This window comes from Nanorana parkeri, unplaced genomic scaffold, assembly GCF_000935625.1.
Source record: "Nanorana parkeri isolate BGI_ZX_2015 unplaced genomic scaffold, ASM93562v1 scaffold48, whole genome shotgun sequence".
In the NCBI taxonomy this organism is placed as follows: Eukaryota; Metazoa; Chordata; class Amphibia; order Anura; family Dicroglossidae; genus Nanorana; species Nanorana parkeri.
This window is the reverse complement of record NW_017306316.1, coordinates 2,662,724-2,687,074: the sequence shown is the minus strand read 5'-3', so window position 1 is coordinate 2,687,074 and position 24,351 is coordinate 2,662,724. Positions and strand designations below refer to the sequence as shown.

General features: G+C 40.9%; 1 protein-coding gene across 1 annotated transcript in view; it reads right to left on the bottom strand.

Annotated features, from left to right (window-relative positions):
• Window positions 1-24,351, bottom strand: part of SGSM2 (small G protein signaling modulator 2) — a 232,215-nt gene that overhangs the window by 142,752 nt on the left and 65,112 nt on the right. Inside the window, exon 2 of the mRNA XM_018573651.1 lies at window positions 5,160-5,235. Within this exon, the coding sequence (XP_018429153.1) occupies window positions 5,160-5,235 (76 nt within the window). The remainder of the gene's footprint in view (window positions 1-5,159; window positions 5,236-24,351) is intronic.

Below are 24,351 nucleotides of genomic sequence, written 5' to 3'. Positions count from 1 at the left end.
ACCAGTCGGCCACATAGACATTTATTATGTTGACGACTTCAGTTCAATATGTGCAGGTGCCAAATAAAATAGCTATCATATTAGTTTTCATGACGCTCTATTTCAGAAAGGGCAGGAGGTAAGTGTAAATAAACATAACACGTACATTGTGCAGTCCCTTAAAAAATAATCATGTCTGGATTTTTTCTTTAAATCTGAAAACCCAGCTGCTATACACTTGCAGGAATTGTTTACCTGACAAAGTAAAGTAAAGTATTGCACATACTCCGATGATAGAACCAACCCATTGTGCTATGAACTGTACATAACAGGAATCAGGGGTGGACCAGGATCCTTTGTCCGGGGGGGAAAACTTGTTCCTTTGAGCCCTTTCATGATAGGGACAGATATCTGAGGGCTAAATAAACTGTGCAATGCTGCCTCAATGATTGCTGTCAACATCAGTTTCCTTTACAACTCTCCGCATTCGGTCATCTTATAGGCCCATAGGAGGTAAGTGTAAATAAACATAACATTTACATTGTGCAGTCCCTTAAAAAATAATCATCATTTGATTTTTTCTTTAAAACTGCAGTATAGTGCTCACCTGCAGGTGTCTAGCAGCAATTAGTCACCACCTGGTGCTGATCTGGGAGGGTATTTGGCCTCTCCTTGCTGTTGAGCCTATGCCTCTGTATTGTTGCCATTTCCTGCATCCTGTTTCCTGTAGCCTGCATCTTGTTCCTAGTCTTGCCTTGAATCCTGACTCCCGCCCCTGACCCTTACCGCTGAGGTCTCCTGATCAGTGGCTCCCCTCTTGTTGTCCTGGTCCCCAGGGTTTGCCCTGTTGTCTCCGGTGTGTATTTTGTCATTTGTGTTAGTTAGGCTTTTATATGTTACTTGCGGGTGGTGGTGGGGGCGCTTATGGTTGTGGTGTTTTGGAGTAGCTAATAAATTATAGTTCATAAGCATTGTTTGGTGTGGTCACGTAATTGGCGCTCTTCTATAGATACCTGCACGCAGTGTGGGGACACCTGTGCACGGTATCGTGACACAAAGTAAAGTATTGCACATACTCCGATAATAGACCCAACCCATTTCATAACAGAAATCAGGGGTGGACCAAGATCCTTTGTTCTGGGGGGCAAACTCGACCATCTAGCCCTTTCATAGTAGGGGCAGATATCTGGGGGCTAAATAAATTGTGCAAAGCTGCCTCAATGATTACTGTTTTTTTCCGAAAGTTTATTGTGATATTCATTTTCACACCTTCCATCATCAGTTTCCTTTACAGCTCTCTGCATTCGAAATCAAACATCTGTTTGATTTTCTAATAGTTAATGGGGTCAAATCAACTATTCTGGGTGCAGGATGGAAAAGTTTTCTTGAGCAAATAATTTTTGCACAGTGAATTTTTTTTTTTTTTTTAGAAATTCCACTCATTGCCAATATCAAATGTTAAAACCAAATAAACTTTCGAATAACATTCTACATGTCTCTAATGGCATTATCAAATGTTTTGACGAGATTTTTCCTTGGAATGTTCATAAGAAAGTCTACTAGTGTATGGTGAGATTAAGTTGGTGGAAACTGATGCACTTAAAAGAAACATGTAAACACTGGGTGCACATAGGAATTCAACACAGATAGTGACCTTAGCACAGTTAAGCTGGCCATACACTGGTAGATTTTCCTATGAATACAGGTGAAACTCGAATAATTAGAATATCGTGCAAAGTTCATTTATTTCACTAATCCAACTTAAAAGGTGAAACTAATATATGAGATAGACTCATTACATGCAAAGCAAGATAATTCAAGCCGTGATTTGTCATAATTGTGATGATTATGGCTTACAGCTCATGAAAACCCCAAGAACCCCAAATCCACAACCTCAAAAAAGGCGATTATTACATGCAATCAATAAAACAAGGATTGTACATAGAACAATATCGGACCTCTGAAAAGTACAAATATGGATATGTACTCAGTACTTGGTTTGGGCCCCTTTTGCAGAAATTACTGCAATTACTTTTGCACGATATTCTAATTATTCGAGTTTCACCTGTATTTATACAAAAACACTCTTAATTTTTACACCACAGCTTCTAATGTGATTATCCTTTTTTTTATTGCTATATTAGGTACCTTTTGTTGTCATTCTGAATGATTTTTAGATCTCTGTTTTGTATGCATTGTAGGGTTGCACAGATACCAAGTACAGTACTCAGTACAAGTACGAGTACATATACCAATACTTTTGAGCTCCAAGACTACACTAGAGAACAATTCTAAAATTAGGAGTCAGCTGTCATTTGTAAGGAGCACACGGGGCTCCTGGGATTTGTAGATCCTTGTTTTATTGTATGATTTTGTTTTTATAAATATAAATAAAGGGATGCACAGATACCAGTTTTGCGAGTACTGGTACTTGCCGAGTACTTACAAGTACTGATACATTTTTGTTTATTGTCATGTGACAATTTTTCTAAAACAATACAGACTAATGATTTCAGGATAGAGGTGGAGCGCCAGAGCCAGGTCCCAGCTGCAACCCTGGTAGTTCTCATGAAAATGCCAAGTATCTGCACTGGTACTCGAAAAGTATCTGTGCATCCCTAATGTATGGTGCAGGTACAATCTGTACCCTGCTTTAAAAGCACTGCCTGGGTCATATTAATTAAATAGGAAATAAGGATTAGCAAGCAGCAGAGAGCAGAGACTTTGACTATAAAATGGTTATATGCTTCCATTTCTGACACTCTGCAATCTGAAGTATAATCACCTCTTGCATCCCCCCTTCCTTTAAGAAATTAACATTATGAATGGAGCAGAGGAGTAAATTATATCCGAAGGTTGTCTTAAAAAAAAATAAAGGAAGAAAATGGAAAGCACCTAATCAATTGATTACTAACAAAAGAGATGTATGAGACTGTGAACACTGAAGCATATACAGCAATGACATAAAGTAGTTCCAAACCATAACCGGATGACCTTCATTTACTAATCACAGGAAGTGCCTAAACAAGGCCCTTCAGGGCAGAAAGAATAACTATTATGTTTATAAAAGCTGTAGATATATAAAGATTAAAAACAAGTTTGGGAATAACATTGACAAGAAAGATTATATCAAATGTTCGTGATTGGGTTTAGATCTACTTTAATTGTAAGCCAGCTGATACAGAGGTTAGTCCAAACCTCCTTTAAGGAATAGTGACACATTAGAACCCAGATTTTCCCAAGGCAGATAGAGACCTTGTAAGTGTATTTAATACTGCTAAGAGAAAAATAGCAAGCAGCTCATTAACTAGAAAAGGAGTGTAAAATAGAGCAGCAGTTGACAGAAAGTGCATAAAATATTTTCTCATACACGGTCTTGCTACACAGCAATGGGGGCATAATTTAACTCACCACACGCGAACACTATAGCAACTGTTTGTGAGCTGTCTATGGTGCTGAACTAAAGATTGCTCCCAGCAGAGAATACTTCCCTGCACCATTCCCATTATCTTGGAGGAGGAGGTTATCTTGGCTAACTGCAAACACATACCTATACCTTTAATTATAAGCAGTTGAGTTAAATGTAGTCCTCTTTTTAACAATACCACTACAGCAATAAATAATCCCGGGGTGGTTCCTGTTTAGTGTTGGGCTCGATGTTCGAACATCGGCAGTTCGTTAGTTTGGCGAACATACGATCTGTCAGGGTGTTCGGTGGGCTGTTTTCCTGCCGAGCATCCCGCACAAGGCGCTGTGCCTTATGAGCCCTGATTGGTTAACGCCTTGCACCTGACCACATGTCAGGTGCAAGACTTTGCCCAATCAGGGCACAGAGAAAAGGGAAGCCATGTTTGTGCAAAGTCATGATGACTCTGCCCAATCATGACTCACCTGTTACAATAGTAAACAGTTGGTCGGAGCTAGCTGTCACTGCTAGCTCCGCCCAAATGTTTATATGTTACCGGCATTTGTCAAGATGCCATTCTGTGGCTGGTGTTCATCGCGAGTGAACGCGACGGTGGTCATCTGTTTTTTATTTTCTTTAAGGGGGAACTTCACACACTTTTTTTTGTTTTGTTTTTTACATGGGGTCCCTCCTAAAATTCCTACCAGACCTTAAGGGTCTGCTATGACTTTGAGGGGGAATCCCACACACTTTTTTTTGTTTTTTTTTACTCTGGGTAACTTCTAAATATTCCTACCAGATTTTAAGGGTATGGTATGACTTTTGGGGGGAACCTCATGCTTTTTTTTTTTTTTTAATAGGGTCCCTCCTAACATTCCTACCAGACCCAAAGGGTCTGGTATTGTTTGGGATGGGGAACTGCAAGCTTTAAAAAAAAATGTCATTTGTTTTTCTTTCGACATGTCAGTCTTTCTGCAGCAGGTTCTATACATTGTACAAGTTTGCCACTTTACAGGCAGGTTAAGGGGACCCCCCAAGCTTTGATATTTAAAGGCATTTTTTTTTTTATTACCATTTAAGTGATGTTAAAATCACTGCTCCTTTAAAAACTGTATTTTTAAAAAGTTTTTTTTTTCCATTGATTCATGTCCCCAGGGCAGTACCCGAATCCCCATACAATTTCTATGGCCAATAACTTGCATATAACCCTCTTAAAGGGGACAATTGTTTTTGAAAGTTCTACCTCCATAGACTTGCATTAAGTTCTAAGTTTGAATTAGAACTTTTTCCATGTTCAAAAGTTCGAATTAGAACCGAACGCAGGGGTGTTTGGCTCATCACTATTCCTGTTTACCATTATGAGCTCTGTTCATCTCACTGTGCACAAAGCTAATGCTGAGTTTATTATAAAAGAGCAGAACACATTTTTAAGGCACCTTTAGCATTGGTATAACTCATAAATTACACCGGGCAGATGTGAATATTAAGGCTGACCTCCATATCCGTGAACCACAAATATAAAGCTTTAACCTGCAATGCAATCCTGGTTGCTATATTCTGTTTTTGTATGTTTTCACACTGTGTTGGATCTATAGATGTCTAGGAGGCATGCTTGATATCCAGGAGATTACTTAGCAAGACACGGAATCCCTCACTGGGGCCCATACTGTGAAGGTAATTCACGTTTCACTGTCTGACCCACCAATTCACCAGAGTTCTCTCAGATTACTACCCCACCAGCAATAAGTATTAAATATGAACCAAATTCACTTACTGCACAGGGCAATTATATGACTGCTGTCTTCATGAACAAACTTCCTGGTTACAGCCTCTTCCATTATCTGCTTTACCTATAAAACAAAGTATGATGTTTTAGCACTTGTATGTATAGACTGAACACAGATTTCATATCGTCATCAATATTGTCCAGAAATGCAGAAACAAAGAAAATGGGTGAACAAGAAAACCATTAAGAAAGGCTCAATAAAATACAAATAGCAATTTGTTAATCCAAAATGAGTAACATTTCTAAATGAAGGTTCAAACTGTGACATTTTCTTCTGATTTGCATTTTTTATTTTTACAGCACCATCACAGAAAAAGGGCTAGGAATAGAGAACAGTCGTTAATTAAATTCAAAGATCTTCAGGAAATGTCTGCTTCTATTGTGGCAGACATCTCTTTTTTTTCTGAATGCTTGGTAATGCTCTATTATTAACTCCTACACAACCGAACTGTTAGTAGTAATTTTTGAATTTGTCTACCAGCACATATTGGGTAACAAAGGTGGACATTCATTGTAGAGAACCCCTCTGCCAAAAAACAACTCAGGCCCACTTTGATGCTCTGCATTGGTGCTACACAAAAGTGTATGCCCTTTTTCTATAGTTCCATCTGGCTAAAATTCTTCCTTTGTCGGGACAACACGGGGAACCAACAAACCCAATTATGCCTCTGTTTCCTGCCACATTTCATCATTCTATAAACAATTCATTCAAATTTTTCTCTCAGCATGATTGGCATGATTTCATCAGATTTAGCCAGTGCCCAGAGATTCATATGCCATATCACTCACACAGATAAGTATCATTTCTGAGTTTTAGTCCTGCTTCAGAAATTTTCCAAATGATTAGCAGTAAAAAGAAGTATCCTTCTGTTGGTTATGTGTCTTGCGGAATGCCGAATTAGGTTTTTCTTGCTTAGAAGAACATTACATGTATGTACAGCATTATGAAGAGAACACAGAAAGAAAAATACAACTTCTTGCGTATCATGCACATAGAGACTAACATTGCACCACATCACCATCTACCGCTCAAAAGACATATTGCAGTATATGTCAGCATATGCTGTTGCATTTCCAACACCTACTTTCTTGTGACCATCTGCTTCCCTATTTGGCTTCCTTTGTCCTGATCAGACACTCTGTTCTTTTAAATTCCTATTTAAAATGTAGAACATGTAGAAAGCCCACTCCTGTGAGTCTTAAAGGAGAACTATGAGGTGAGTGCTTTTCACTCATCCTCATCGTTCTAGCCAACCTGTGACAATGAAACTGTCACAGGTCGGCTCAGTAGATCGGGAAGTGAGCGAACACATACCGGCGTTTGCTCACTTCTCGATCCTGGAGGGGAGGGGGCAGGTACAGATCGCTCTCCCTCTAGATAGGCAGAGCCAGCTGTCACTCACGCAGCTGGGCGGATCCAGACATAATTGTCGGGATCCGCTTCAGTTGCGGCGCCTCAGTATACCGCGAGAATTATTGTTTTGTTCTTATAATTCATTATCCTTTTCATAATATCCCACTGCAAAGTAGTATTACCAGCTCTCATGTCTTGAGATACTTTTTACAAAGGTTTAGGAGAACCATACACTGGATGTCATTCACCATAGTGCCCGGCAGTGGCGTAACTACCACCATAGCAGCCTACGCGGCCGCTATGGGGCCCGGGCCAGAGGGGGGCCCGGTCGGGAGCAGGAGAGAGGCTTAGGGATCCTTCCATGCGGCCGCAAGTTAAAATCTCAGTCGCACGGAACCTAAGGACACCTGCACTCCTCTCCCCTGCCACAGTGTAGAGCGGGGGGAGGGCGGAGTCATCTGTTCTGTTCTGTTCGGCTGGAGAAGAAGCAGCGGTGTCTGATCTCCACTGCTGGCCACGACTGACGACAGGTAAGCGGGAGGGGGGGGGGCAGGTGACAGGGACTGCAGTCTCTCAGTCTTGTCCTCATATCTACTGAGCTGCAGGAGCCATTAACACTGGCCGCGGCTCATTCATATGCTAATTGAGGGATTTGCATATTAATGAGTCGAGGTATTCATATGTAAATCCCACCATGCTTCAGTAATGTGCAAATCGCCCTTCCCACTCCAAGGGAACTGAATGAGGGGGGTGGGGCAGGGGGGGAGTCAGGTCCTAGACTCCTAGAGTAGAGAAAGCAGGGTTAGGGCTTGTACACACCATATACAGTGCGTTCCAGAGTGGTTAGCTGCTGGAACACACTGTATCGCATAGTAAACTCTCCCATGCGTTCTGGGGTGGGAAGGGGCGTTGTGGTGCATTGAAGTCAATGGCACTGCAGCCACGCCCCCCTGCCCGCAGTGCAAGTGACCGCACCAGAACGCATGGCACACTCCACCCACTTTGTGCACCAACCCACACTGCCACCCACCCACACTGCAACCCACTCTGTGCACCCACCCACATCGCCCACCCACTCTGTGCACCCACCCACATCGCCCACCCACTCTGCCAAAGAAATGAGGGAAAGTGGGTTATACAGTATTGCACTGTGTAATCCTTCTTTGGTGTGGCAGTGTAATAACAACTTAAAATAACATTGCCACAGCAGTGAAGCTGGGGAAAGTGGGTTTACAAATTATTAACCCCTGTAGTATTTTAAATTATAATTAAACCCCCCTTGTGTGATTGCAAATTCCATTTCCCCAGCTTTATTGGTGGCACTGTTAAAGAATTAGGCCTCGTTACACAGGACGTTCTGGCATTCCTGCAGCAGAAACATATATATTCTTGTGACAGGAATATCAGGTGTCCCACTTAGATGTGGCCGCTGTACCCACTGAAGTTAATGACTGGGTGACAGCGGCCATATCCGTAAGCAGCAGTCCACACGTAACGTACGCGATATGATTAAATGCAGTTTTGAATAGATCACTGTCTCTGGACGCACGTATCCTAAGCTCAGGGACACTGATCTATTGTAAACAGCATTTAATCGTATGATATAATAATAATGATAATATATGCTGTAGTTCAAGCACCACAGGGGGGTGCAGGTTGGTTGGTTGGGGCCCTATACAAAATCTTGCTATGGGGCCTGTGATTTCTAGTTACGCCCCTGGTGCCCGGAATAAGAATTGTCTTTGTCTGTAATATACGGCTCCGCCCACTCCTCCAACGTCCGTCCACGCCCACAGATGCGCTCGGCGTTGCCCCCTCCAGGGGTGTCGTCCGGCTCCTCCTCACATGCGGTCCCCTTAAGAACTGAGTAGTGAAACGACCGGCGTCTCAGTATTGAGTTGGATACAGACGCTGACCGTTCATGTGTAGCTGTTCCCTCTTGGAGAGCTGATTTTCAACCCAAGGACTCAAACTCTGGCTTCAGCCCTGTTGGGCAATCTTGCAGTGGACCTTCATACGCAGCCCAGCTCACCCTCACCCCTGCTGCTACTGTGGACATTCACACCAGGAACCATCCCACTTAAAGGAAAGAAGAAAGAAGAAAGAAGAAAGAAGAAAGAAGAAAGAAGAAGAAGAAGAAGAAGAAGAAGAAGACTTGATATGACCTATGGGGAGGATATCTTAATATCAGTGTCTGCATGAAAGAAAATATCCAGTCAGTAATCAACTTGCCAATGTGACCTAAGTGACAATGACCACTGCTGAATTATGGTACAGAAAGGTCTGGAGAACACCCAGCTCCTGGCCAGAAACTGATAATGATGTCTGTGTAATATAATTTCCTATGCTGACAATCCCATGGGGCTGTGCAGAAACCTTGGATGGATTTCATTCTCTTCTGACAAGCATGTAGCTACACTCATTAACCAATTATGTTTCTTGGTAACTGCAGAAGTAATCAATATACAAACTGACACCACTAACAAGAAAAAGAAGGACCTTTATTTGTGATCAATTATAAATTGTGAGCCACTTTAATGGACAATGAAGGGAACAATTAATTGACACTATCCTCTTTCCTACTGATGTTCAATTCCAGGTTACAAAACACTTGGAATATGGAAAAATGGATGTCAGTGAATTACCCACATATTTATTAGGCAGGGACTCCCTTTAGGACAATAGGAAATAATACGCTTTTCTGAAACATATATGTTCAGCATTTTGTGAATTCAATGTCTGAAATGGTGAAAGGGATAGTTAATATATCTTGCCTGACACTTATCACAGAGAAACATCCTGCAGTGTTTGTCTTGGTAAACATATATATCTAGCAAATGTCAGATCAGACGCTTTACAGAAGACCGGATGGTGGCAATGTCAGTGCATTCAATGCTATTAATCTATAGAGCCTCTAAAAGAGTTTCTCATCACCTCTAACCAAACTGCGTTACAGTTTTTATAAAGCTGTTTACTTTCAAATTTCCATAGTAATAGAGGTAATGCAAACCAATTCACTATCCCATGCTTGTTGGTTTACATGCTGATATTTCAGAACAAGCCCTCTTTCTTGAACAGTGGATACTCATATTTGTCAAAAACAAGCAAGTGTCCACTAAAAATGTATCTATAGGCTATATTTGAAAGATCAATTTTTAGTGGACCCTTGCTTGTGGTTTGACTCACCGACTGTAGTCTTATATTTCCTGGGGGATTTTGGGGAGCTCCAGCAATGAAATGTCCCTTCCATAGTTCTTTGCCTTGTTAGCACTCATCTTACAGGGTTTAATCACTCGGCTGCCGGAGGCTATTCACTATTTCAGCCGTACAACGGCTGCCTTTGGCTGAGCCGAAGTGCAGAAGGGCTTCGACTCAGCCGATCCAACATCTGGATTGGCTGAGCCAAAGCGGCATTCGGTTCAGCTATTGTGCTCGGTACCTCCATGGTACCGAGTAGAATAGGAAATCAATGAAAACAGTTTTTAAAAAGTTGAAAAAAAGATTTTAAAAATGTAAATGAATGTAAAATCTAAAAAAAAAAGATTAACATAAAAAACAATTGGGTGGAGCTAGCAGTGACAGCTAGCTCCGCCCAACTGTTTCCTATTGGCCGGAAACCTGCTAGAGCAGTTGTCATTGTTTTAATTGTTGTCATTGTTTGTTTCCCATTTGGGGACGCTGATCTGTTTGTTTGCTGATTGTTTGTTGTCATTGTTTGTGCCCCATTTGGGGACGCTGGTCTGTCATTACAACTGGGCCGAGCCAGCCGTGAGATCATGGCTGGCTCTGCCCAGCTGTCATTTGCGAGGCGTTCGGCCGGCCGTGCGCCCTGCTTCGGTTGTCATTTTGGGTCAGTCGAGCCAAAGCATATGCCTTCGACACCAATTAATGCAGGTATATGTTAGTTCAATATCATTAAGTGTACTTTGAAGGGAACTAAGTCTGAGTCTGAATTGGTATCAACATCTTGCACCCCACCCCCCATACAGCAGAGCTCAGACTGGGAGAAGGAGAACTAGCACAAGGGGACAATCAGTTTTGCTGCAATGCGCATGTGTTAACCAGGAACATGCTGATATGTGGAAAGAACAGAGTGACAGACAGATGGTGAGCCTGCCAATTCTTCTTCAACTGTCTAACCACTAGCTGGGGGCTGGGAAAAGACCTAGTTGTATTACTTAACTGTAGCAGGGTATAATCAGGTCTCCAGGTTGACTGTGCCGATTGGTACAGCTGTGCACATATCCAAAATAAATAGTGCAAAATATAAATCCTTTGACAGGTAAAACAAATCTCATATTTGTATTTGTTCTGTGTGTTTAGATGTTAGCATGGAGTTCAGCTTTAATATCAAGAACCTGGGAGGACAATAACAGAGAAGATACACTTGTATTTTTCATTATCCATGAATGACTAAAGATCCAGCTGGGCTATTATTTCAGGTGCTTGTCCATGAAAAGTGATATGCGCTTCTGCCCTTTGCTTCCTCTTTGACATTTTCAGATATGAGCCCGCCTCACTGATGTGCAATCCTTGTTCCTAATTACATTAGACCTGTATCTGACCGCAGTGTATGCAGACTATATATTTACATTACATCTCAAACACAGATGAACTTATGTTTAAATGGATTGTACAGAAATATCAGTCAGAATTGAACTGGCTGACGTAAAAATACCAGCAGCTTTTGTTAATGTCTCCCACTATATCCAGTATGACAACAAAGATTGTTGTGTGTGTACAGTACATCAGTAAGATCACATGAAGGTTTTGGGCAGGTAAGAATGGTTTTCCTTTAATTGCAGGGTTCAGATTTTGTTTCTCAGGAAGCTGAACAGCCATTAAAATCCCTGTCACATAATAAATAGGGACCTGTCCACTACTATAGCAGAGTAATATTACCTATGGTTACTACTAGGCAGGTTCCTGGGGCCCGTGTAAGGGCTTCTGCCTTCATTTAAATGTGAAAAACATGTTTAGGCTGCCATTCCAGACATCCATTTCTGAAAAATATGCTTTCCTGGTTGTCATGCTGCCTCTCGAGGTTCAATAATTTGTATCACTGACCTGGAACTACTGACTTTACTCCTAATCTGCCTACTAGTTATGGACCAGTGGTTCAGAAAGTATTAAACGGTATGGAAGCCGGGCATATAGCATTGTAGGGGTTTACAACTGCAGGAGTAGAATGTCATCCTACTCCCTGCTGGAGTAGGATGACAGGTACAAAACCCAAAGACAACCCAGGGGCAGCTACTGCTGGTGGCCAAGACCCCTTTCTGCAATGGCAAGCTCAGTTAGTTGCAACACACAGGATAAAAGCTAACACAGCAGAGCTATATACTGAATTCAAGGGCAGGTGCTGTGTCCTTCAATGAACTCAGAGAAAAGGATTTTACAGTCAGTACAAAAATCTTATTTTCACAGCTGGCTCTTAGATCTTGACTGATGGGACATCCCAAAGCAGTGTCAAATAGAGGGTGGGTCCATAAAATGGGGAAAACAGAAACAGTATAAAAACAAACCATGACCCTGCCAAGGATACTCACTCTGCTGCCTGCAAAACCTTAAAGGAGAACTATGGGGTCAGTGTTTTTCCCCATAGTTCTCCATAGGGTAACGGGAGGACACAAACTAGCGTCCTCCCGTTACCCTAAGCTCAGTATACCGCGAGCTACAGCTCGCGGTATACTGAGACGCCGCAGCCGGAGTGGATCCCGACCTGGACGTCGGGATCCGCCCAGCTGTGTGAGTGACAGCTGGCTCTGCCTATCTAGAGGCAGAGCCAGCTGTACCCGCCCCCTCCCCCGTCCGTTCTGCCAGTCAGCGCTGGCAGATCGGAGCGGGGAGAGGGGAATCCAGCCCCACCCCCTGTCACGGCAGAGAGCCGTGACAGGATCGAGAGGTGAGCGAACCCGGTATGTGTTCGCTCACCTCCCGATCTACTGAGCCGACCTGTGACAGTCTCATTGTCACAGGTCGGCTAGAACTATGAGGTGAGTGGAAATCACTCATCTCATAGTTCTCCTTTAAGGCCAAAGCTAACATATGCCATAATGTCAAGCTTTTAGATCTTTTTGAACAGATGACTAGACTGTTACAAACTTGAGAAACAGAAGCATGATGATGAAACCCTATTCTTGTACCTAGCTTTCCATTGGCTAAAAAAAAACATTCTCTGATTGTTAAGATTTTATATTAGTTGGAGGTTGGCTGATATTTAATATGATTATATAAACGCTTCTCTTGTAAATTGTATCTGTATTTGTAATGGATACAGCACACATCATGCTAACTGTCGGTCACTTATATAGATTCAGATATAAACATCCATGCTTGTTGTGGGTCCCATCCTATCTCTGTACTGACACTGAGGGCTTGTTCACAACACCAGTGTGGGGCTGCATTGCTCAATGCAGTCCCAATGCAAGGACAAGGCAAACAGCTGTATGTCCTATTGCTTTGGTTCACACCAATGCACTATGTTAGTATGCGCTGGAAAAATAGGACATATAGCATTTTGTGCAGAGTATTCCCATGGCCTGCAACATGTTGCAATGCCCTGCAGCACACGGTAAAAGTATTGAGTTAAAAACAAGATTAATTAAAAATGCACTGCAACACATATTGATAATGCACTGCAGTGTTGCAAATTATCTCACACAGTGCCACTTCAAAAACATTCAGTGCATGTACATTATGCATGCACTAGTGCAGTGGTGGCGAACCTTGGCACTCCAGCTGTGCCAAAACTACAAATCCCAACATGCATCTGCCTCTGGGACTTATGTCTGTGGCTGTCAGAATCTTGCAATGTCTCATGGGACTTCCACCACTGCACCACCACCACCACTGCACTAGTGCATAAACTTTGGTGTGAACGAGTCCAGAAAGACAACAGCTGAATAGTTTCATCCCAACCAATAGAGTTTTCCTTTGAGAATATATCACAATGTTATTGAGTCTTTTGTACAGGCGACCACGATTTTGGTTTGGACCCCCTTTGTGACCCACTTTTCTGTAACGTTTGTTAATTTGTATTAATAAATATTTGGCATCAGACCCGATGAAGTGATGTTTGTGTATAGAATACTATATCAACAGAACATACATCATTAAACCCGGGATGCATGGTTACCATGGTAGTCATGGCTTAAAGATACTACCATTGGACATACCAAGGTATGAAATTCTACTTCATTCCTCTGCTACAATGTTTTTATTGTATCCCTTTAGGTTGGTTCATGGAATAGCTATCTGTCTACTAAATTACTAGCTGACAGCAATTAATAAAGGTTAAGTTCGCCTACTGTGACATTCTATTATTGCAGGGATGGCCAAACTGCCGCCCTCCTTCAGTGGTGGAACTACGAATCCCATGAGGCTTTGCAAGATTCTCACAGACATGACTCCCGGAGAGAGATGCTTCATGGGATTTGTAGTTTCACCACAGCTGGAGAGTTTGGCCATCCCTGTATTATTGGGATGAAACTGGTAAGTTGAATAGCTTGTTGAGTTCTTTTTTTTTCTTTGGGACTCTGCTTTCTAGTAGGTCTGTTTTCATTCTGGCAACAAACTAAAAAAAGTCATGTATTTGTGGAATTCTGCGGATATCAATTCATTTTACATCATAGAAGATCCAAGACAATGTGTGTGACTTTTTTTTTTTTAAATGGTCATGGCTGAAAGACGTAGGTGAAGTCCTCACAATAAAATGGAAGCCTGTGTATGATTCAACACATACAAAAACAAAGTTTCTGCCAACAAAAAGCCCCCTTACTGAACATTCATTTTGATGCATAAACTACTATTTATTCAGCAGCTCTTACCCTGTTTCCCCGAAAATAAAACCTACCCTGAAAATAAGACCTAGTTGTGACTATTCCCAGGGCCGGTGGTGGCTTAAGGGGGAACTTGAAGAGCAGTGGGAGAGAATCAGCGGTGCCAACGAAGGCAGCGGTAGAGGAAGCGAGGCGGCACCGGAGGGAGCTGAGCCGCATAAGCCAATGCCTCCTCTATAACGCCGACTCCTGTCACAGGCGGAGTGATACCAAATGCACTCCGCCTGTAAGGAATCGATAGTAAAAGTGCGCTTCGCTCATTCTGGCCAGCGATTGGTTAGCAAATTGCTCTTGGAAAGGTACGGCACCCCTGAGTGCCCTGATCATATTTATGTACATGAATACATGTAGACTTTTCCACATGAATAAGTGTACATTTTTGTACATTAAAAAAAAAAAAATAAGACCTACCCCTAGTGTGTTTTTTTGAGCCAAAAAAAATATAAGACAGTGTCTTATTTTCGGGGAAACACGGTAGCTCCCTTCTGCTCATGCAGCGCATTCTAAAGGTATTAAAGTATATAGGGATGCACAGATACTTTTCGAGTACCAGTGCAGATACTTGGCATTTTCATGAGAACTACCTGGGTTGCAGCAGGGATCTAGCTCTGGCACTCCACCACTGTCCTGAAATCATTAGTCTGTATTGTTTTACAAAAACCGTCACATGACAATAAACAAAAATGTATCAGTACTCGTACTTGTAAGTACTCGGCAAGTATCAGTACTCCTACTCGCAAAACTGGTATCTGTGCATCTCTTTATTTATATTTATAAAAACAAAATCGCACATTAAAACAGAAATGTACAAATCCCAGAAGCTCCGTGTGCTCCTTACAAATGACAGCGGCCTCCTAATTTTTTAATTTTTCTCTAGTGTAGTCTTGGAGCTCAAATGTATCGGTACATGTACTCGTACTTGTACCGAGTACTGTACTTGATATCTGTGCAACCCTAAAAGTATATGTTTCTTTGGTTAAGTCAATTAAAATTTACATTCAGAATAGGATATAAAACACATAATATATCAAATTTAAATCAGAGAACTGGTAAAAAAAATTCATAACACAGAAGAGGGGATCCATACAATAATGTTGGGGGGTTTTACGTCATTTTCAGGCCTAAAATGTGGAATATAACATGGGTGCAAAAATGGAAAAAAGGGCCTCAGTCATGAAGGGGTTAAAGCTTATGTGGTGTCATCAGACCAGATATTTAACTCGTATCACCCAAAGCATTTCTATAGGGGTCTGAATGAGTCCTTGAAATCATGTTATTAGCTTGTCAACATAATGGATACAGGCTCATCTCCATCCTTGTCTTTCTAGCAGCCAAATTTACATTTTAGCTGAGCTCATACTATTATGTCAAGATGACACCACACCACACTTAGCAATCTTATAATTATGCTGGCCTTCTCCTGGGATATGAAAAGGGTTTAACACACCATCCAACAGACCTCCTCCTGCTTAATACAAGAATAAAACAGGGGGAAAAAAAGTAGTGTGCTGTGGCATGCTGAGCTTCCTTGCGTCTTGATTAATTTTGAAGAGAATATTCTTAAAGGGCGTAGTCATCAAGACAACAGCATAATGTAAAATAGTACAAAAGGCTTCACTTATTTTTTATTAAATAGAGACATAAAAATTCCACAGACACAATCCAAACAGCACATAACCAGTATAGCATAAATAGAACTCTCCAATATTCCAATATGTAAGGAGAAAGTCACGATAACAGATCAGTATAATAATAATCTTATTGTCCAGTGTAGATAAAAATTATCGCCCAACATAAATAAAGAACAAATCTAAACCCAAGGTCACTTCTCCTTGAAAGTATTAATGGCAAGTATATTATGTTAAATAGTGAATACACCCAAAAGATTACACATAGGTCCCATATAGAAGGCTGACGCCATGGTACCCGTATCACGGCCCATATAGTGTAACCCTCCATCCCCCACAAGGATCCCACGTGTAAGATTCCCCCCTAAATGCCAAGAGGACCTCAGAGATTGCTAAGATATTCATTATTATAGAGATCCAATAGACAATTAGACAATATCTAAATAAACATTTCCCCGGTTAATCATACCCAGGTAAACTTTGCCAGGTAAACTATTCATTTTAAAATTAGTAACTAAATCAACTCCTCTAGATTTTGAGACGTTTAGTCACAAAATTGGTGATTGTCCTTGGAAAGTAACCAGATTGCGTAATATGAGACCAGATTGCGTAAAATTCATCATATCTATCATAGAGTTGGGCTTTTAGCTCCTTCATATGCACCAAGTGACTAAGCTCCATATTCCATTCCCCCAAATTTGGGGCTGTATCTGTTTTCCAGTGTCTTGGGATAACAGCCCTGGTGGGTGTACAAGGGGAGAGGAAGCAGTGTGCTTCACTTATTTAATTCTGTTGGTGGGAAGGATATTTGTGCAATGGGTGGGAAATGTGTCCATCCTCACATTACAGAAAAGCGCTCTGGGACAGGACATGATGCTTGCCTAACACCAACATCAATAAATCTCAGAATGGTACTATTGATCTTTCACACATCTCCATAGCAGAGTGAAGGATTGGAGACTGTTTACAGTGACATTTTTTTAACAGGTAGTATCTTTATGTATAATAATGAGAGCCCATTGGCCCTTAAGGTGCTGATTCTCATCCCCTTGTTGTGCAGAAACAACCCTTAAAACACAGCAATGCTATAGGTGTTAGCTCTACATTACATATCTAATGCTGTTCATTATTTGAGTTTGCTAGTTTAGCAAGTTTGTTCCTCTCTCTCCATGTAGTTTGTTTCATGTAAGTATTTCTGATACTCAGTAGTCAGTAGACATGAAGCCATCCACCTGTAAACATGCACTGGTCCTCCAGAAGGAAAGACAGTGTCAGCACCAATTCAGAAATTATTTGAGGATCTACAGCTGAATAATGCACAAATGGCTGTGTTTTTGAAGTAACCGTAGATTCTGAATTCAATGACAATCAGACCTGAAGGTGCTGCTTCTACCTAGAGAATCGTCTAAGACTTCTACGAGCAACCAAATTATGCTATTTGTTATTGTTCTTTGTTTTTTTTATGTTTCAGGTCTCAGAGGAAGCGTGTGTTGAGTTATAAACTATACACTAAACTATACACATGTAATGTAAGGTCCTGATACTATGTTCTGGAGTGCAAGTGTAGTATCCCTAGAGGGTCTGTCTCTCTGCCATCTATAAGGTATATATATAGCAGGTAAGGAGTCTTCCCAGGGTGTTTTTTGTTAGCAGGAAGCAGAGAAAACTTCCTGTGAGCCCTCAAGGAAGAGACCACTGATGGCTAACACCTGCATGAAAATTCTGAAACATTCTCAGACCCCCAGCTGCCTTCTATTCCCAGAGCACTGAAGCAGAACCTGTTCAGTGTTAATACAAATGACGAAGCAGAGAATGCAGTCTTTTAGTTCCTTCTGGAAAGAGTCTCAGTTTGTAGCCTACACAGAAACAGCTGCTACAGGGAAATTCCCTGGGTGTTGCTGTAAGGTGTATTAGTAGACTAAAAGCTGCAATTACCTATATATAGTGATTGTATTTACCTAATTATAGACAACAAAAGGTTGGGATTACAGTTTTTAGAGACACAGAAGCCAACAATAAATAGGGCAAGATTTAAACCTCTATATTCCACATATAACAAATGTATATACACTCACTGTCCGCATTATTAGGTACACCTCTTGAACTGCTCGTTCACACAAATATCTAATCAGCCAATCACATGGCAGTAACGCAATACATTTAGGCATGTAGACATGGTCAAGATGGTCTGCTGATGTTCAAACCGAGCATCAGAATGGGGAAGAAAGGTGATTTCAGTGACTTTGAACATGGCATGGTTGGTGGTGCCAGACGGGCTGGTTTGAGTATTTCAGCAACTGCTGATCTACTGGGATTTTCATACACAACCATCTCTCGGGTTTACAGAGAATGGTCTGAAAAAGAGAAAATATCCAGTGAGCGCCAGCTCTCTGGGCAAGAATACCTTGTTGATGCCAGAGATCAAAGGAGAATGGCCAGACTGGTTCAAGCTGATAGAAAGGCAACAGTAACTCAGATAACCACTCGTTACATCCCATGTATGCAGAAGAGCATCTCTGAACATACAACACATTGAACCTTGAAGCAGATGGGCTACAGCCACAGAAGACCACACTGAGTGCCACTTCTGTCAGCTAAGAACAGGAAACTGAGGCTACAGTTTGCAAGGGCTCACCAAAATTATAAAATAGAAGATTAGAAAACGTTGCCTGGTCTGATGCGTATTGATTTTTGTTGCGACATTCAGGTGGTCGGGTCAGAATTTGATGTAAATGACATGAAAGCGTGGATCCATTCTGTCTTGTATCACCGGTTCAGGTTGATACAAACTCTCTAAGGAATGTTTCCATCGCCTTGTTGAATCAATGCCACAAACAATTAAAGCAGTTCTGAAGACAAAAGGGGTTCAAGCCAATACTAGCGTGGTGTACCTAATAAAGTGGCCAGTGAGTATATACAGGTGAAACTCAAATAATTAGAATATCGTGCAAAAGTTCATTTATTTCACTAATGCAACTTAAAAGGTGAAACTAATATATGAGATAGACTCATTACATGCAAAGCAAGATAGTTCAAGCTTAGAGTTGTCATAATTGTGATGATTATGGCTTACAGCTCATGAAAACCCCAAATCCACAATCTCAGAAAATTAGAATATTACATGCAATCAATAAAACAAGGATTGTACATAGAACAATATCGGACCTCTGAAAAGTATAAGCATGCATATGTACTCAGTACTTGGTTTGGGCCCCTTTTGCAGCAATTACTGCCTCAATGAGGCGTGGCATGGAAGCTATCAGCCTGTGGCACTGCTGAGGTGTTATGGAAGACCAGGATGCTTCAATAGCGGCCTTCAGCTCTTCTGCATTGTTCGGTCTCATGTCTCTCATCTTTCTCTTGGCAATGCCCCATAGATTCTCTATGGGGTTCAGGTCAGGTGAGTTTGCTGGCCAATCAAGCACAGTAAACCCACGGTCATTGAACCTGGTTTTGGTGCTTTTGGCAGTGTAGGCAGGTGCCAAGTCCTGCTGGAAAATTAAGTCAGCATCCCCATAGAGCTCGTCTGTGGAAGGAAGCATGAAGTGCTCCAAAATCTCCTGGTAGATGGCTGCGTTGACCCTGGACTTAATGAAGCACAGTGGGCCAACACCAGCAGATGACATGGCTCCCCAAATCAACACAGACTGTGGAAACTTCAAACTGGACTTTAGCTGATTAGAGTGGGACACTTTGAGCCTAGAATATTGCACCTTTTCACAATATTCTAATTTTCTGATATTGTGGATTTGGGGTTTTTCATGAGCTGCAAGCCATAATCATCACAATTATGACAAATCACGGCTTGAACTATCTTGCTTTGCATGTAATGAATGAGTCTATCTCATATATTAGTTTCACCTTTTAAGTTGCATTAGTGAAATAAATGAACTTTTGCACGATATTCTAATTATTTGAGTTTCACCTGCATGTGCTTGGTTATTTTAGGAAATTACAACAATCTCAGGAATAAAATGGGATTTTGTGATACATAAAGTACTACTTGTAATTGCAGGCAACCCATGCATTAATTCATCTACCTTTATTAGGTGGATTGTGGTTTTGGTCATGGTCTTGGTCGGGATTTAAGTGTAGCTTAGCTTAATTGAGTAGGAATCAATTATTGTATTATTACAAAAATATAGTAATCCCTTGTACAGGTATACAACATAATAAGCTGTGAATAGGAAGATACAGACATGGATAGAGATGCATCTCTATCTGCACAGCATCCTGTCCAAATGATGTAAGACAGGAGGAGCAGCATTACTGTTTCTCTTCCAGTCACTCAGCATTAATCACACTAGGAGGAAAAGGCTGCATGGGGTGACCCATAAGTACAGACGTCAACTAGACATGTATTACATCTACGTAGGCACTTGTAAGTGGTACAGGGTAATAAGTGAATCACTGATCAAAATGGTTTCCCATGACTCATTCAGAAGAGATGAATTGCAAGAAGTTATAAAAGGCACTTTTCATATTGGCTTACAGAACTGATCAGAAAGCAGATCTACCAAAAAGCACCAAAAAAGTGCACCAAAACTGGAAATATATAATTACTGCCAAATGTACAATTGCACAGATATAACAGCTACACTACATGGTCCAGGTATGTGGTCCCTTTCTTATTAATGAGTCAGGGGTTTCCAATACAGGGTTAATGCTACAACATACAAAGATATTTTAGCCAATTGTGCACTTTTAACCCCGTGGCAACCATTTAGGGAAGGCACTTTTCTGTGTTTTTTTAAAGATAATTATTACTTAATTTTGAATGCAAGGGCACAAGACATTACAATAAAAACAAAACAATCAACAACAAAAAAAAAAACCTCTAACCCCAAATGAGTGTATGTCTCCTAATTTGCAGTAGTATCGGGTTAATATTAATAATATTAACTAATAATTGTACAAAATACATCAATCTACTACCGTAGTACACCAAACAGAATGTCATAAAAGAGAAAGAAGGTAAAGCAGAAGGAAGGGGAGAGCACCACAGCATCAACGATCCCCTGAGTAAAGGTGGGAGTGGGATTGTATGGTTACAGGAGAGCCAGGGACCCCAAACACGTTCAAAACATTGACGTCTACCTCTTTGTTCATAAGTGATTTTATAAACTGGGAGGATTTCACCAGCCTCTTCCATCCACTCAAAGTAGGAGACAAGGAGGATTTCCATAGCACGAGAATGCCTTTCTTGGCATAAAAAAATAGGATCCTAAGAAGACGTTTATTATCGGAATCTAGGGGAAAATCCTCCATCAGTCCAAGTAGGCATACAGAAGGATGACAAATATTGGGCATGCCCAAACCAGATTCTTTGAAGGCCGCAGCTTCTGACTAATAAGTGGGTATCACCCTCCAACTCCAAAACGAGTGAAGAAAGTCGGCTGTCTCAGTACAACTCTTAAAACACGTAGGAGAGGTTCTAAAACCCAGTCAGTAAAGGACTAATGGGGTGTAATACACTTGGTAAAAACATTTTACCTGAATAATTTTGTCTCAGAAGGTGATTAAGGAAGACATATAGGTATGAAAAATCTTGCCAGTCTTCAGAGGCAATCTGAGGTATCGGCAATTGCCATTTGTGTGTGGCCTCACTAAATCGGGAGAGGCTAGAGCTACACAGTTCAGCGTAGTAAGTAGAGATCAACCCGGCGGTGTCCTCCTTCCGGAGTAACTTTTCCATAGGGGACGAAGAGAGTGCCAAAGAGCTCCCACCAAACTGAGCCTTCACAGCATGGAGAAGCTGACAATAAGTTGAAGCGTGATGAAAAATAAGTATTTTACATCACGCAACAACTGTTGAAGAGATTTAATACCAATGGAGGACCTGAGATGGACCAATCATCTTTACTATATACTCTGAGTACATAACAAAGGATAGATAGACAGAGGGTACTTTTCTGTTTAAGTATGACTGTGCCCCAGTCCTGAGTTCTGATGTTAACCCTTCTAAACACCTATGAGATGAATAGAAACCGATTACCAGCCAGGTCTATTCATCCAACATCAGCACCTGATCTCACAAATGCTCTTTTAGTGGAGCATGCACAAATTCCCACATACACAGACCGAAATCTCATGCAAAGCCGTCCCAGAAGAGTGAAGGATGTTAAAGCCACAAGGAGGCCAACTCTATATTAATGCCTATGGTTCTGGAATGAGATATTAAACAAAATCATGGCGATGGTTAGGTGTCCAAAAACGTTTGTCTATATAGGGTATACATTACATAATTTCTCCCTTGTGTGTATAAATCATATGGAAAAAAGGGCTTACACAAAACTGAGACCATCCATGGCTAATTTAGGGTCTGTGGTGTATGCTGAAAAATAAATGCTTTAGTCGTGTACGCAATGCCAATCTGTAGTAAATTTAAAGTATAACTGTAGTCATTCAAATATTACCTATTTTTAATAAGCAATACATGCTAAAACAAGCCCTCAATGACCTCTGTATTTGCAGCCACCACTGTGGAGTAATTAATCCTTAAAGTTTGCAGCTAATGCTTCTCAGCTTCCCTTTTAGTTTCTCTTCATAGCTCTGCTCCTCTCTCCCAGCAGTAAGAATGACAGCCTGTCATTCTTTTAATCTCTAAAGTAAACATAGGAAGAGGGAAGAGAGAAATGTGCTGAGACCCAACTTGAACAGTTTCAAATTGTTTTATGCTGAGAAGGGACATTTTAAAGCCTATTTGGTGCTTGTTTAAAATGTGTCAATATTTAAATGTTCACAGTCTGGTCACAGTCCTGCTTAAATGTTAGTAAACTGCCACTTGTAGGCATCTCCAGGTGATTGCATGTAACTTCAGCATTCCAAAATCTGGGGCTTTCAAGTATGCAAATGCCAACTTCATCTAGGAACTCAGGGCTGAGACCAGAATCTTCCAGCTGTCCATTCCTCACTGTTGGTCAGTTAGGCCTTCTATGAGAGTCACAGTCCAAGAGTAATACACATAAGGCAAGTGCGGAACCAAAGCACTAATTTCCCCATGTAGCTCTTACGCAGCTCTTCTCCCAGCATAACATTGTTGTAGCAGTGAGATGTGTTTTTTTCTTTTACATAAACCAGTCCTGCCCCCTAAACCCTCTGCCCTATTTCAGCCACATTGGCTACTATGGTTGTAGTTACATACCTGGTATTGTGAAGTATGATTTTAAAAATATGTATGTGCATTCCCAGTGGGCACATTCGCACAAATATCTACAGTGCCCCTTGTTTCTGAAACATAGTGAGGGGAATTTATCAAACTGGAGCATTTTAAATTTTAAATGATGATTTGCATCCCAGCCTAGTAGACAGCCTTGTAGTTTCGGTATTAAAACAAACCAGTAAATAAAGCTTGCTGCATTAAACTCCAAGAATTAAAATACCAACAATACTCATATTTCTGAGTTTTGTGATGTCACACAGCATGGGATCTCACATGTCTAACTATCACACATCAGCTGCTGATACTTTCTTTGTTTCTAGCCTCTACTGAGCATTTTACAGCCTATATCTAAACAAACACATTTATAAATAGGCTTATTGCCCCTAAGGAAAATCTTGCAAGTATTTCTTGTGTTACTTTGCCATTTAGCAATGATCAACCCTCCATGAACATACTGTATAATCCACTGTATGTTTGAAAGATAGATAAGAATTCATGAGGTATGGTTTAAAATTAATATATTTCATTATAAGTTTAAAAAAAAAATATTTTGCAAAAGAAGAAACAAACAAAAAACAAGAAATAAAAATGGCATTAACATAACTCCACATAACCTCTTCCCCCCTCTGCTTCAGCAGTCGGAGGCCCGCTGATGTCATCATGTCTAATACAGGAACCGCAGCCTTACATTTTTTGACAATCCAAAAGCCAAAGTAGAGGAGAGAGGTGAGCACTGACTGCCAGAAGAGTGAGGATGAGGTAAAACAACTGCTTTACAGATTGCCCCTAGACAGTTTTTTCATGCCCAGAGATAGGCTTTAAAACAAAACAGGCTGTACAACTTTAAAGGATATAAATAATGCACAAGTTGCTGCTGCTCCTGCTGCAAAAAAAAAAAATACAAGACTGAAATAAAAAAAAAACATGGAAAATTGCCCTCTAAACAATCATAGGAGATCTCCTCCAAAATAGTATCAATGACAACAATAAGGTAAACACAAATACAGCCTATAAATGTAAACCATCCATCTGGGGATCACAGAATGATCACACTGTTGGGACAGACCTGGCTCTGATAGCAGGCTTTGCCCATAAGTATGTGTTCCACTGGTGAGAAACTCTGAACTATAGTATTGGTACGCAAACGTTAAAAAAATAAATATCTATATATATATATACATATATATATATATAG